General features: G+C 42.5%; 1 protein-coding gene across 16 annotated transcripts in view; it reads right to left on the bottom strand.

Annotated features, from left to right (window-relative positions):
- Positions 1 to 14,472, bottom strand: part of ANKS1B (ankyrin repeat and sterile alpha motif domain containing 1B) — a 1,251,294-nt gene that overhangs the window by 39,389 nt on the left and 1,197,433 nt on the right. For all 16 annotated transcript variants that reach the window (XM_034934289.3, XM_034934279.3, XM_034934293.3 and 13 more), the window contains 3 exons: positions 12,764 to 12,775; positions 11,759 to 11,845; positions 3,686 to 3,823 (listed from right to left, as the gene is read on the bottom strand). In XM_034934289.3, coding sequence (XP_034790180.1) covers positions 3,686 to 3,823; positions 11,759 to 11,845; positions 12,764 to 12,775 — 237 coding nt within the window. The remainder of the gene's footprint in view (positions 1 to 3,685; positions 3,824 to 11,758; positions 11,846 to 12,763; positions 12,776 to 14,472) is intronic.

Here is a 14,472-nt window from a genome sequence, read left to right on the forward strand (position 1 = left end):
TCAAAGTCCCAGGTCAAAGCTGGTGGCCTGTTACTAATTTTGAGGTTTGACAAACTGTTCACCTAGAGAAGATTAAAATGGAGGATCTATGTAAGATGAAAGTCCTTTGGAGCTGGTATGAGAATCCTAAGCTAGTAATGTCTACATTAAATCAAACATCTGGATGAAAAGATAAATGTTAAGGCAATTCTCTACATGTTTTTCTAAGTGTATCAGGGATATAACGTTCATCATAAAACTAAACAGTTGACTATTTCTTCCCCCAACATTTCACCTCAGTATTCTGGTGATATATATATATCACACACACGTATAGCTAATAAACTCAAGGGGGCAGATAGTCCACAGAAACCAGTTTTAGTTTCATGTGGAAAAATACTTTAGATACTCTGATGAAGGCAAATTATATATTACCTTAAAAACCAATTTTATTGAAAGAAATGCTGCAATACTTAGGAAAAAGGTGGCGTTCATCCTGAAAAGTATCAGAATATTCATGTTGATGTTCAATGCAAACATGGTCTAGAGGCAGCAAGGTCTGTGGAGTCAATGTTTTCTTTCTGCTATTTCTATTTTAATGTTTATTTATTGCTTTCACTTTTTCAATCCTTTCGTAATGGCAGTAGGAAAACTTTGGAAGATAAATACACATCTGACAAACCTATCTTATGTCTTTTAGCAGAAAAAGGGTCAGGCTGTTAACTGACGTCAGCAGGCAGGGAGAGGGAGGAGGTGAAGGAACAAATGCTGAACACCTGTTATTTATGAAGCACTCTACATATGTTCTTTCATTTCACTCCTGGTGAAAACCTGCAAGGTAGAAACTCTTGTCTCTGTTCTCTAGCTATGAAAATTAGGACTCAGAAAAGTCCAGCAACTTCTCTAAGACCAGAGAGTAGAGAGATAGCTGATTTGGGATGTGAACTTTGGTATTCCGTTCTTTCTATGACATCAATCCAACCCCTATAGAGAAAGGTATTTCACATAAACCAAAATAGATGTGAACAGGATGAAATTTGACTGTATAAAGAAACAATCAAATTTTACAAGAATTGCAAGTTATGTTTAAGGCACCAGAAACCTAACACTGCCCATCCTTGTAAACCCTGAATGAAATGGCTTTAATCAACACTTTAATCCCGTGCAAACGCTTCCTGAGATATTTAGAGCAGTCTTGCAGGGCTTTGCTTTGCAGTCTTTACTGTTACCACAGACTACTTTTATATCACTCTCCTCAAGCCTCCCCAAATGGAAGGGTTTGTTTTTTTTTTTAAAGGCCCATGATCATTCTTTCCCATTTTCAATCTTTAAAAACCAAAAGGGGTGAGGAACATGTAGCATGATACAAATGCTCTGAGCATGAACTGCCTGACTCACGGACCTTAAGCTGGTATAGATTTTGGATTACAGTTGGCCTTGGCCTATAGGTGTTCATCAGAACTGGAAAACATTGCTTCAGGCAGTCTTCTACCCATGACATTGAACTGGGGGCTGGCCTCTCACGAATATATGAATAGGTGATTCCTGATTCTTTAAATATGTATATTTCAAACCCAGTGAGCAGAGCAGAATCATCAAACTTAAGTGGCATTTTCAAATTCTTCTGATTATAAATTATTAATATACTATATCAGAGATATCCTCAAGCAATTTGTACCACCTCGAGGGCATATCAATCTTAAAGAAACATTTGTTATTTCCTTTAATTGTTTCCATTTTCCAAGTTTGTAATATATGAGCTAGTCTTTTAGGTTTAATGACAAGTATGGCTATAAATGGAAGTGGTGTAATCCCATAAGGATGTCATTACAAGACCAACTTTTTTTTTGAGTGACGGTTTCACTCTGTAGTCTAGGCTGGAATGCAGTGGCACGATCATAGCTCAGTGAAGCCTCAGTGTCCTGGGCTCAAGGGATTCTCTCATCAGCCTCCTGAGCAACTGGGACTACAGGTGTACACCACCATGTCTGGCTAATTTTTTTTTTTTTTTTTAATAGGGACAAAGTCTCACTATGTTGCACAGGCTGGTCTTGAACTCCTGAACTCAAGTGGTCCTCTCAACTTGGCATCCCAAAGTACTGGGATTATAGGTATGAGCTGTGCCTGGCCAAGAGTAACTTTTTTAAAAAATTGAGACAGGGTCTCACTCTGTCACCTGGGCTAGATGGCAGTGGTGTGATCACAGCTTACTGCAGCCTCGACCTCCCAGGCTCAGGTAATCCTCCCACCTCACCCTCTCAGGTAGCTGGGACTACAGGCATGTGCTATCACACCCAGCTAATTTTTTTTTTGTTTGTTTTTGTAGAGATGGGGTTTCATCATGTTTCTCAGGCTCATCTTCAACTCCTGAGCTCAAGTGATCTGCCCACCTCAGCCTCCAAAAGTGCTGGGATTTCAGGTGTGAGCCACTGAGCCCAGCCAAGACTAATTTCTGAATGAGCAGATGGGCCAAATCTTGGAGTTCCCAATTACCACCTGTAGGTATCTGATCTGACTCCTATTCAATATAGAAGACTGCAGATTTGTATGAGGCAAACACACCTATTATGCCCTAGTACTTAGAAATGGCTACTAGAGAAACTGACAGACATAGTGAGGGACAAGGAGGCTGTAAGACCTTTACTATGTTTTGGTGCCAGAGAAACAAAGGAATTTCTCAAGTCTGAAAGTGAAATTAGTAAATGAGTAATGGCAGTTGAGATACTAGGTAGGGCTGGCATTCTAAGTTGAATGGAAGAATGAAAATATCGAAAAATCTCCAAACAGCCTAGTCTGCCAAAATGTACTTGGTGTTATGAGTGGAACTGTGACCCACCCAAAATTCATATGTTGAAGGCTTAACATGCAGTACCTCAGAATGTGGCTGTATTTGAAGATAGTGCCCTGAAAGTGGTGATTCAGTTAAAATGAGGTCATTGGGGTGGGCCCTGATGCAATATGACTGGTGTCCTTACAAGAAGAGGAAATTTGGACCCAGACATCTAAGCACAGAGGAAAGGCGATGTGAGGACACAGCAAGTATGCAGCTGTATTAGTCAGTTCTCACGCTGCTAATAAAGACATACCCAAGACTAGGTAATTTATAAAGGAAAGGGGTTTAATTGGCTCACAGTTCCACATGGCTGGGGAGGCCTCACAATCATAGCAAAAGGTGAATGAAGAGCAAAGCCACGTCTTACATGGCGGCAGGCAAGAGAGAGAGCTTGTGCAGGGGAACTCCCATTTATAAAACCATCAGATCTTGTGACACTTACTCACTATCATGAGAATGGCACAGGAAAGACCCACCCCCACGATTCAATTACCTCCCACTGGGTTCCTCCCATGACACATGGGAATTATGGGAGCTACAATTCAAGGTGAGATTTGGGTAGGGACACAGCCAAACCATATCAGCCGCCATCTACAAGGCAGGGAGAGAGGCCTCAGAAGAAACCAAACCTGCCGACACATTGGTCTTACACTTCTGGCCCCCAGAAGCTGTGAGAAAATGAATTTCTGCCATTTAAGCCCCTCAGTCTGTGGTACTTTGTTATGGCAGCCCTAGCAAACAAATACACTTGGTATGTATCTTAATACCGGGTAAACAAGCCAAGCTAGTGTGTTAATTATAAGTTTGGCTTTCAATACAGTCCAGGCCCATTCTGCAAAGTCTTTAATCTGTTGAAAGGGGGTGGGTACTCACCACATCAAAGGCAGTAAACACATGACAGTAGTGGTGATTAGACTTCAAATCTTTTGTGATATAGGCAAATGTTGAGAGGTCTTCTGGGTCCTGGGCAGCACAGGAGATATTACGAATTTCATGCTCAGCAATTATGTTCTGGAAGAAATGACATAAATGATCATTGTTTTCCTCTGCGAACCAGCATATATGACAACCAAGACAAGTAACCCGGGAAGCAGTTGCTTTCCTTCTTTCTGGAGTGTTCTAGACTAGCAACACTCAAAGTGGTCCACTAAATTATTTGTGGGTAAATGAATACCAGATATGGAAGAAATATTTTCATTTAATTAAAAACAACCTAACACAGTCATATCCTGGAGCTGCAGTTCTCACCAGGTGCTGTGCATAGAAGCAGTCTGGGTGGCGGCCACTTTTTTGTTTGTTTGTTTGAGACAAGAGTCTCACTCTGTTGCTCAGGCTGAAGTGCAGTGGTGCGATCTCGGCTCACTGCAGCCTCCCGCTCCCACGTTCAAGCAATTCTCCTGCCTCAGCCTCCCGAATAGCTGGGACTACAGGTGCATGCCACCACGCCTGGCTAATTTTTGTATTTTTAGTAGAGACGGGGTTTACACCATGTTGGCCAGGCTGGTCTTGAACTCCTGACCTCAGGTGATCTGCCCGCCTCGGCCTCCCAAAGTGCTGGGATTACAGGCGTGAGTCACCGCGTCCGGCCTCCACTTTAAAAAATAATAGTAATTACTAAGCATTTGACTGTTTCCATTCCCCATGTCCACCTGTAGCTGTGCAGCACTGCTTTCTGCTAATTCTGTATGGAGGGGAGCATCTGTCGCTTTCTCTGTATGAGAAGAGATCTGACCCAATGAGGCTCTTCAAATCCCTCGCCATCATGCTTGCACGTTGTTCTTGTGTCCTGCTCCTCCTCCCTCAGAGCAAGGGCAGGTACTGAAGGAAGCAGGCAGGTGGAAGCCTCAAGGTGCTTTCTCCGTGGAAACTAAGGTGCAGGGGCCTGATAAGAGAAACACCATACTGCAAGATTCAGGCCTTGGATGCCTTGCTTGATCTGGGCCCTGCGGCTATATTAACAACACTTTCCTAACTACATCCACTGTGTATAATTAGGAGGTGGTGCTGTTGCTACCATTATTTACAGGTGAAGCAACTGGTACTCAAAGAATTTAAGTGCCTTATGCAGAGCAGGTGCTGGGGTGGAACTGAAATTTGGGGTTGTCTGACTGTGGAGCTCAGGCTCTTTGAAATGCATTGCAATGCCCTTCAACGTCTCCACCTCCCTCTTACTGGCTTAACAAGAATTGAGTTATTTCTTCTCTAGCATCTCTTTGTGCCTTCTTCCCTGGTGGGAGAAAGGTTTAAGAACCATTGTCCTGAAGCACAAAATAACCACGAAGCAGCTTGGCTGCAAACCCTGCTAGAAACTTCTTTTGATACATAGATGTGTTTAAAAAGAAAAAAAGAAAAAAATTCACATAATCGTGCAATCATTTTCTTATCTTATAATATCCCATTTATGTTTTTTTGCAGTTGTCACAGATCTAAAACCCTCGATGCTTTAGTTACTCTAATTACTTTTTAATTGCGCTGTCTTAAATAACCTGTTGGCAATACAGTGTTCCGTGTACACCCATCAATGCCTAAAAATGCTTACAAAATGTCCTTCCCTGCCAGCACCCCCAGCAAGTACTTCATGTCCCTCACTTTACCAAGCTGAGTGGTTCGGAGGCAATTACAGAATTAACTCACAAAAGAAAATTAAATTAAGACATTTTTCACTGTGGCCTTTTGTGTTGACATTAATGCAGTGCTCTGTCAAAAAATAACTCAAATTGCAATTGGAATCCCATAAAAAAGTAACATTCTATTGCAAGATAAGTTTCAGACTAGAAGGTGATGATCCTCTTCTGGCATCCAGATAGCATTCCTTCAAGTAGAAAACCAAATTAGGGATGGGTGAGTCTTAAAATAATGTTAAAATGAGAAAAAGGTGCAATGTGAGATGGTGTGGGAACCTCTGCCATTATCTTGATTGGGGGCAGCCAATGCCCTGGGAAGCCTGGGTGGATTTGGTCTCACCTGTCCAGGAGGCACTGTCACAGGAAATAGGTGCTTCAACTTTTACTAAGTTGGCATTTTGTGTTCTTGAGATATTTTGCAAGATCTCAAGGTAGATGCACTTCTTGGGAAATGAAAAGTGCTCTGTGATTTTTATTGCACTGAACTCTCTGAATCTTGCCAACTCATGGGATGCCACTCTTGACAATTTCCAATGGTGCATGGCAGCACTGTGGCCTGGGGGAAAGTTGCAAAGGAGGAAAAGTATATCTTTGGTACTCTCTCCTCCTGTGTCTTTGCTGACCCCTGAATTTTCTGGAGCCCTCTTCTTCTCTTTCTCTCTCTCTTTGAGATAGGGTCTTGCTCTGTTGCCCAGGCTGGAGTGCAGTGGCACCATCTCAGCTCACTGCAACTTCTCAGGCTCAAGCAATCCTCCCACCTCAGCCTCCTGAGTAGCTGGGACTACAGGCGTGCACCACCAGCCTGGCTTATTTTCTGTATTTTTTTTTGGTAGAGAAGGGGCTTTGCCATGTTTCCCAGGTTGGTCTCCAACTCTTGGGCTCAAGCAATCCACTTGCTTCAGCCTCCCAGAGTGCTGGGATTACAGGTGTGAGCCACTGTGCCTGGCCCAGCCCTCCTGTTCTCTATTCCCCAGGAGCCCAGGACTGTCTTTTAGCTGCCCAGGGAGGCCTGACCTCTGTGATACTCCATGTTCCAAAATCAGCCTCCTCCCCGACTGTGGAAACTTCTACTACTCTGTTCCCATTGTCTAAGCTATAAGGAAAGCTCATGCTAGTTAAAATATTCTATATTCAGGTAGGAATAACTCATCATTGTGGTCATCCTAACTGGCGCTTAAAAGATGCTCTTGAATTTGTATTGATAGCCTGCGGAGGCAGGTATTTTTGAACAGACCTTTGTGATATATTGCCAATGCTAGAATGGGGTAAGGTCCTGGGATGTCACTACTGAAATACTGCCATCACTCTGCATTGTCTACCTGTGCAGAATGGTGAAGCCAGTTCTCTATGTGCAGGACGAATCCAAGGTCAAGGATACTACAGTTGTAGACTGTATGGAGACTAGATGGTAGACTTCCTCCTTGGAGAAGAAGCCAAAGAGGAACACATTCTTTCCACCTTGTGTCATGCATTTATGAGTGGCTTTTCCACAAATTAAAAAGTGATGTCATGAAGAGGTACAGGTGATGCACCTCAGTTGAAAACTGGACTCCTCACATGTTGATCAGTCTCCATTTCTAAGCACATTTTAAGAAGACCAGAGCTTTAAAAGGCTCAAGAGAAGAACTGGGGAGGGGCTCCGCCTGCCTCTTCTTGGGGATAGAAATTCTGGCAGCATAGCACCCTTCAACAGGGAGAGATGGTTTTGCCTGTCTGTTGTTTGCCATCATGGTGAGAAACAGCTGAAGAGGTGTCTTGCTGGTAGGGGTAGGACAGGATTCTCGGGTCCAGCTAACTCATATGGTGGTTCTGAGAAGGGCGCGTGGTGATGAAGTGATGCAGCTTAGAAATCAGCCTCTCGCCACTGCATTCAATCTGAGCCCCGACAGGTGGGACCTTTCTCTTGCATCTCCTCATCAGCCCGGCTTTTCCTGAGTGAGGAGACTGCAGTGTTCCCTCCAGGGCGGGGCCAACAGTATAGACCTAGAGCTAACTGGTGATGCCCTGTGGGGCACGTGATGCTGAGAACAGCACATGTGCTTAACATGGCCTTAATTTGTCTCCAAGCTTCTTAGGAGTATTTGCTATAAAAAAAAAAAACAATGGGAGGCCCACTGCAGTGACTCATGTCTGTAATTCCAGTGCTTTGGGAAGCTGAGGCAGAAATATTGCTTGAAGCAAGGAGTTTAAGACCAGCCTAGGCAATATAGCGAGATCCCATCACTCCAAAAAAACTTAAATAATTAGCCAGGCTTGGTGGTGCATACCTGTAGTCTCAGCTGCTCTGGAGGCTGAGGTTGGGGGATCACTTGAGCCCAGGAGTTTGAGGTTACAGTGAGCCGTGGTGCCGCCACTACACTCCAGCCTGGGCAACAGAGTGAGACCCTGTCTCTTAAAAACAAAACAAAACAAAACAAAAAAAAACCCCAACAACAGGCACTTGTTTAGGCAAATGTTCCAAAGTATTTTGTGCCCCTAAAATAGCATAGGCCTTGTTTAAAATCGGCATTCCAAAAAAATTTTTAAAAACTCAAAAAACAAAACAACAATGAAAGCAAAAAACAAACCCTGGCACTGCATCATTTTTAATTTAGCCAGATGGGAAGGCTGAGGAGGGAGTCAGCACAGGAAGGCAAAATGCAACCTGCTCCTCAGCTGAGCACTGAATGTAGAAACCGTGTCTCCTCTCGGAAAACCTCCCTCCCCGACTCCCCCAACCTGAAGAAGGGTCTGTTACTAAACAGTTGCAGTCCCCCAGGCCGAATTCCCTGCTAGAGCAACCTTTGGGCTATTGATCAACAGAAGGCTGAGGTGATTTATTTAAAACACTTTAGTGCTAAATCTATTGCAAGTTCCACTTTTAATTCAAGATCGCTTTCTGCTTCCTTCTTCTTAAATCAGGATTAGTGATTCAATTCATTTCCTAAGTTGCTAGGCAATACATTTATGAGTTTATAACTAGGCCTCTAACCCTTTCCCACGAATTCAGCCAAACCCATTTATTTATTATAATCAAAGGAAAGAAATGCTTCACGGAGGGTTCATCTTTCACAAAGTCTAATGGGGGCTAATAGGAAGGGAAGAGTAATTAACACACAATGAATTATCACACAATGAATTAGTTTGCACTTCAAACTAATTTGTGGAAGGTAGCTGTGGAGTAACAGAAAAAGCATTAGGTTAGGGAGGTTGAAAATCAAGTTTTAGTCGTTCTTCACGACCAACAGGCTGTGTGACTGCAGGGCAGCACTGAGCCAAGGGACTGAGGCCTTCAGGTCTCCAGCTGCCCAGGGCAGATTAAACAATGCCCTCTCTGACCAAGGCAGGGGTACGAGATGCAAGGTTAGGAGAGTACTGTTGAAGAATAAAGTACGATGAAAACATAAAATATGAACAGTAGGCTGGGCGTGGTGGCTCATGCCTGTAATCCCAGCACTTTGGGAGGCTGAGGCGGATGATTACCCGAGGTCAGGAGTTCGAGACCAGCCTGGCCAACACGGCGAAATCCCATCTCTACTAAAAATACAAAAATTAGCCGGGCATGGTGGCACACACCTGTAATCCCAGCTACTCGGGAGGCTGAGGCATGAGAATCGCTTGAATTCCAGGCCTAGTGGCCTCTAGTACCTGAAATGGCGAGATCTTTAAAAATGCTTGTATATTAAAAGTTCTTTGCTTCAAATCAAAGTGGCCCACTGACACAGCACTGCCCAGTGGGGGAAATCCCTGGTGAAAACAGAAAGCAGGACTCTGGAGTTTATCAATCTGCTCCTTTTCTGCTGTGCTCTTTGCTCTAGAACAAAGTAGCATACACAGGTGTCCTCGCACACACTGCTAGAATCTAGGTATCTGGGCATGGTTCCTTTCACACCACAACTTGAGGATGATCCTTCAACTGTGGATCCTCCGTCCCTTCTGAAGCCAGTCCTCCCACCCTGGCTGATGGTAGTATTTCTCAGTCTTACCCAGTCAAACTCCACCAATACGGCCTTCCACTATTTTCTTTCTTCTAACCTTCTAAACACAATCTCTCTACTTGGGCTCCCTACACAGCAACTACTAGACTATTGCCCTGAGTCACCCACACTCTCCCTACCCACTGTCATACTGGGGGAGATCAGCTACCTTGCAGGTCACTGGGATGTGGACCCTGTATAGCCAGTTGAAATTAACATCCTTCAGTTCCTTAAAAAGCCAGGCACATGTTGTCATACATTCACAGATTGGCTCCACTTGCCACCAACATAGGCACTTTGCCTTTGCTCTAGATTCTGAAAATATGTTGAGGACCACACTGCAAAGACTTGAAAAAATATGCTGACCTTCTTTATTTAGCATCTTTATTTACATAGAATTATCTTTTGCATATCTTTCTGTGCTTTTGCTTCCAAGAGTAGTCATCAGTGAGCAGAGGTTTATGGTTAAAACTCATCTAATTATTGGCAATTGAAGTAGAAGTATCTCCTTGAGGTACAGGAGCATCAACTTCTGTGTCCCTTGCCGTGTCAGTAAGCAACATACAATGGAACCGGCAGAGCTCTCTTTCATTCCTCTGATTGTGGAGAGTGGGTTAGAGAGAATGCTATTAATACAGCTGCATCCAGCCATACCCCCAGAATCATGAAATGATCGCCTTAGGACTGTAGGAACTTCTCAGGGCAAATGCCACTTGTTTAGAAATTGTCAGAATCCAAGTCTGCTAAAGTTGTTCATCTAAGAGAGTGTCAAATTCATCCACTGAAAATATACTGCTATTCAAGCTTTCCAAGCATAAATGGGATAGAGGGAGTTGTTTCAATTTAGGAAAAAAAAAATCCAGGTGCCAAAGTCTTTCTTAAGATTTAGATACAGCAATAGCAATGGTATCTTTGCCATTCTATAATGTGTTCCATAAAGTGTTAGAAGTTTTAAAACCAACTGACTATAATTTAAGGATAAAGTAATTTTATATACCAGGAACTAAAGATGCTTCCAAGAAATAAAAAAGCAAATCAATCAGCATTGTTCTTATTTGAGTCTCCACAATTATTATCTGTCAACAACCATCAACAATTATTTTGCACAGTTGGAATCACCATTATGCTGATATTATTGGTCAGCATGATGCTGGGTTATATGCTTTTTGCCTGGGTTTCAGAACTTTTTCTATAACCGGGAGGTTGTTTTCCCAAGTAGATTTGGGGAACTTGGGTTTACCTAACTACTGAAACAACAATCTCTTTCGTTACAGAAAACCAATTGGAAAAACTTCCGATTCAGATGCTGGGGTTTAATAGAGACACCAAAGAGTCACTGCCCGTGAAACTTTTCCCTGGAACCTAAATCCAGTTGCCTTGGCCCTAAGTTGCTGTTTCTTAAGTTCACCTGTTTCACGACTTCTGTTCCCTTTCTCCAAAACGGAGGGGGTCCAGGTGGGAGGTCTGGGTGAGAGGTCCAGAGAAAGACCAGCATTCACCAATGGTGATCACCTCTTTTACCCTCCTTCTGTACTTGATTAGTTGAAAGGATGCAGGAATAAAACACATGAACGTTTGGGGTTTTGTGAGGAGGAGTCAGTCAGCTTTGAGTTTATGGAGAGGGACAATGGTCACACCCAAGCTTTCTACTTCAGCACCACAACGCTGTTGTCTTTGTCAAGAAAGGAATGCTTTTTCAGTAAAATGCAACCCCACTGACCACACTTGACATCACAGCCCACAAACTATTCCCACTGTGAGGAAGAAGTCACAGCGGAGCCACAGCATGGCCTGGGCTCTTTTCTGATTGTGTCTCTTAAGAAAACAGTACAGCTGAAACTCTCTCCCATCTCAGAGGCTGGGAATTAAGTGTAGTTATAAAATTAAAAAGTCAGAAAATTATCAACAGAAAAGACACATATATATCTCTAGATAAACAGAAAGACAAATGTTCTAGCCCTTTATCTAGTAACATCTCCTCTGATGGAGGAGTGATGACATTGTTGACTTTTCAATCTACAAGTGATTTTTGTTTTCTGTTTCAATGTTCTCCAGATCCAAAGGGACATGCTAGATAATAAGTGGCCACAGTCTATTAGAGAAAGCATCATGACAAAGTGAAAGCACAATATTTATAGAAACCCCAGATCAAGCCCTTCCCCCAAATGGTTCCTTTCTGTATGTATGAAAGTGTATGTGTGTGTGTACATGAGCGTGTATCTATAGGTATATGTAGGAAGCATGAAGCTTGGGGGAAAGGGATGATTACAGTGGGGAGTGCTGGGTATTATAGGAAGCAAAGGATTTTAGATCATACACTCAGGACTGCATCTGGGGTCTAAACCAGAGAGAGGAGTGGTACTTACCTTATTTGTTGCATCAATAAATTTGACTCCTTTATATGAGACAGAAAGAATAATAGTAGGGACCTTCTTCATTTGCTCTGTAGACTTCTGAAATTAAAATTAGAAAGCTGTTAGAGCAGTTTGTGTTGCGTGGCAACTGAAGCACACAATTTTTCCTCCTGAAAGATAAAGATGAGCTCAAATTAAAAACAACAACAATACACACACACACACACACACACATCAGATACAGACCACGCACACTCTAATTTTAATGTCTGCCTCTCCTCTCTTGGGCTTAGCTATACTTCGGGCTTATAAAGTTATCCGTCTTGCCCTTGAGGATCTAAAAAGAGTTTGTTCCGCTACTTTGTGTGGATGAAGGAGTACTTCTTTTCCCTGACACTAAAGGGTGAATGAAGAGGTCTGTCTCCTACTGCAATTTCAAGTGACTGTTACTTTCACAAGAGTTAAACCACTTCGGACTTAACTCCAAGGGTGCCTTTGACATTAACAAAATATATGCACCCCCCCTTTTCCTGGTTACCTTCATTCTTCCAGGCACAGATAATGCTTGGATGTATACTTAAAATAGGGATGTAAAAGATATCACTATGTATTGTTCTTGAACTGGACCAAATCCATAAATGCTGATATTATATTTACAGCAGAATCACTTGTGACCACAAGGGATGTAATGATGCTCTAGAACAATGAAGCCCTCCAGGAGCAGTCTGGGTTTTGAGCCACAGCAAAATGCTGGACAGCCCAGGTAACCTACTTTATCATTTAGAGCTGCTACATTCCCTTAGGCCAAGTTCTTGTAATAGATGTTCACACTGGCTGAATGTGCTTAGAGTTTGCAGCTTGTACAGTTTTATGCATCTGCAAAAAGTTTCTCTATAATTTAGTATGTGCCTTTCCTGTTTAGCTTTATCATTCATCACCAGTCACCAGCAGTCTGTTTACTTCATTGCCCTCTATATATACTAGTAATAATCACACTAAACATCAAGAAGAACCTACCTGACAGTTAGCCTGGTGGATTTTCCAGTTAAGACAGATGGGAACATAATAGGAGAGAAAACATATAAAAGGTGAGAGAGAGGAAACCATTTCAATAATTCACCAACAGTGTAAATTCATTAAAAAACAAAAGATGCCACAAAAGAACAGGCTTCAGAGTCATCAAAGTTGCAGTGCCACTGTTATTTTAGAAATGCTGCAGGCTTTCACAGGCCCCTTTCTCTGTTTCTCATCATTCTGTTTACTGCACCGCAGTCTTAGGACTGACACACAAGAACCTTCCACCTTGAGCTTTCAACAACTAGTTGTCTTATGTCTATTAAGGGAAGCAGGAAAAAATAGAAACTTTCTTGATTTCTTCATTTATATTTCCCAATTTTCTAGTTTTAAATTCTGGAATGCAGCCAGAATTCAAGAAGGCTTTTCATTGGATAGTGTGAGTGAAACTCATTGAACTCAATGATGAGACTTCGATTGCATCTTTTAGTTGAGCTGTGAAAAGGGGTGTTTCACATTTTCCTGATTGTTTTGACACAACATCTTTTTGAGAGTTACTACACCTGTTTCAAAAACAATGGCTTACTAAAAGTATTGTTATTTAATATCTGTTGTTGTATACAGGATGTGAAAAAGCAGCTCTCTTGCTTTTTAACCAGTTTTGAAATTCCCTGGATGCATCAGTGTTCCTTTGTGATTGCCAAAAAGAGAGATTATGAAAATAAAATATAAGGTTAGAAACTCGTTTTAATGCTTCTTCCAACCACTTCTTAAAAATGTGCAAGACACATCAAAGGCAGGCTAGAAGAAATCATGTGCAATGTGTTGATTTTAAGGCAACGCGGTGGCTGAACTCTGTAAAGAGGGAGGGCTGGGGCAGCCCAGGCGATAGTTGGAATAACTGAATGCATATGTGAAAAATTTTCTGCAAAGCGTCACAGTGGATTTCGGTAAATCACCTCACTTATCTTTTGCCATGAATCCATTCTCCTGGACAGATCTATCTGTAATGCGAAGCAATATATAGCTAATATTCAGATGAAAATCCATTCGTTATTTGTTCAGCAATCAAGTTGTTACTTTAGGCAGCCCACTGTGCTTGTCACTGGAAAAGCTCGAGTCTAGTTCAGGGATGGCAAACAGACCTCAAACTGTGTGCAAACACCAGTCTGCTGAAAGCACTGTGTTGAGAAAGATTCTGAGCTGTGTCTGAGCTCAGTAGAAAAGAGGGCTGGAAATGATGTCTGCCATGGGAGAAGAAGAGGAAGAGGCAGCCCAGGGGCTACACATGAACATGCCTGCTAGGTCTGATAGGAAGAACAGCTACAATTACAATGTTGACAAATGTGACAGGAGCAATATGAACAACATGCCTCCAGGATAGTGAATAAAAACAGCCTTATTTTGCTTGACAGAGTGGGGCCAGTCTTCATTCATTCATTCAAAAGACAATGACGGCCTACTAGGGGTGATTGAGCTGACTCTTGATGAATAAGCATTTTCCAAGTAGCAAAGAGGCCAAAAGAGGCTGTTTTAGCAACAGAACTAATACATGCACAGAGGCCTAGAAATGAGAATGTGGTGGGTTTGGGTAACTGGTGGAGATGAGAGTGGTAGAGTAGGTTTGGAAGGTTGTGACTTACTCTGCCAAGTTAGGGTCCATTGGAAGCTTTTCACTAGAGAGTGACACAATCAGACCTGTGTTGCAGAAA

The sequence above is a fragment of the Pan paniscus genome, chromosome 10 (genome assembly GCF_029289425.2).
Source record: "Pan paniscus chromosome 10, NHGRI_mPanPan1-v2.0_pri, whole genome shotgun sequence".
Lineage (NCBI taxonomy): Eukaryota > Metazoa > Chordata > Mammalia > Primates > Hominidae > Pan > Pan paniscus.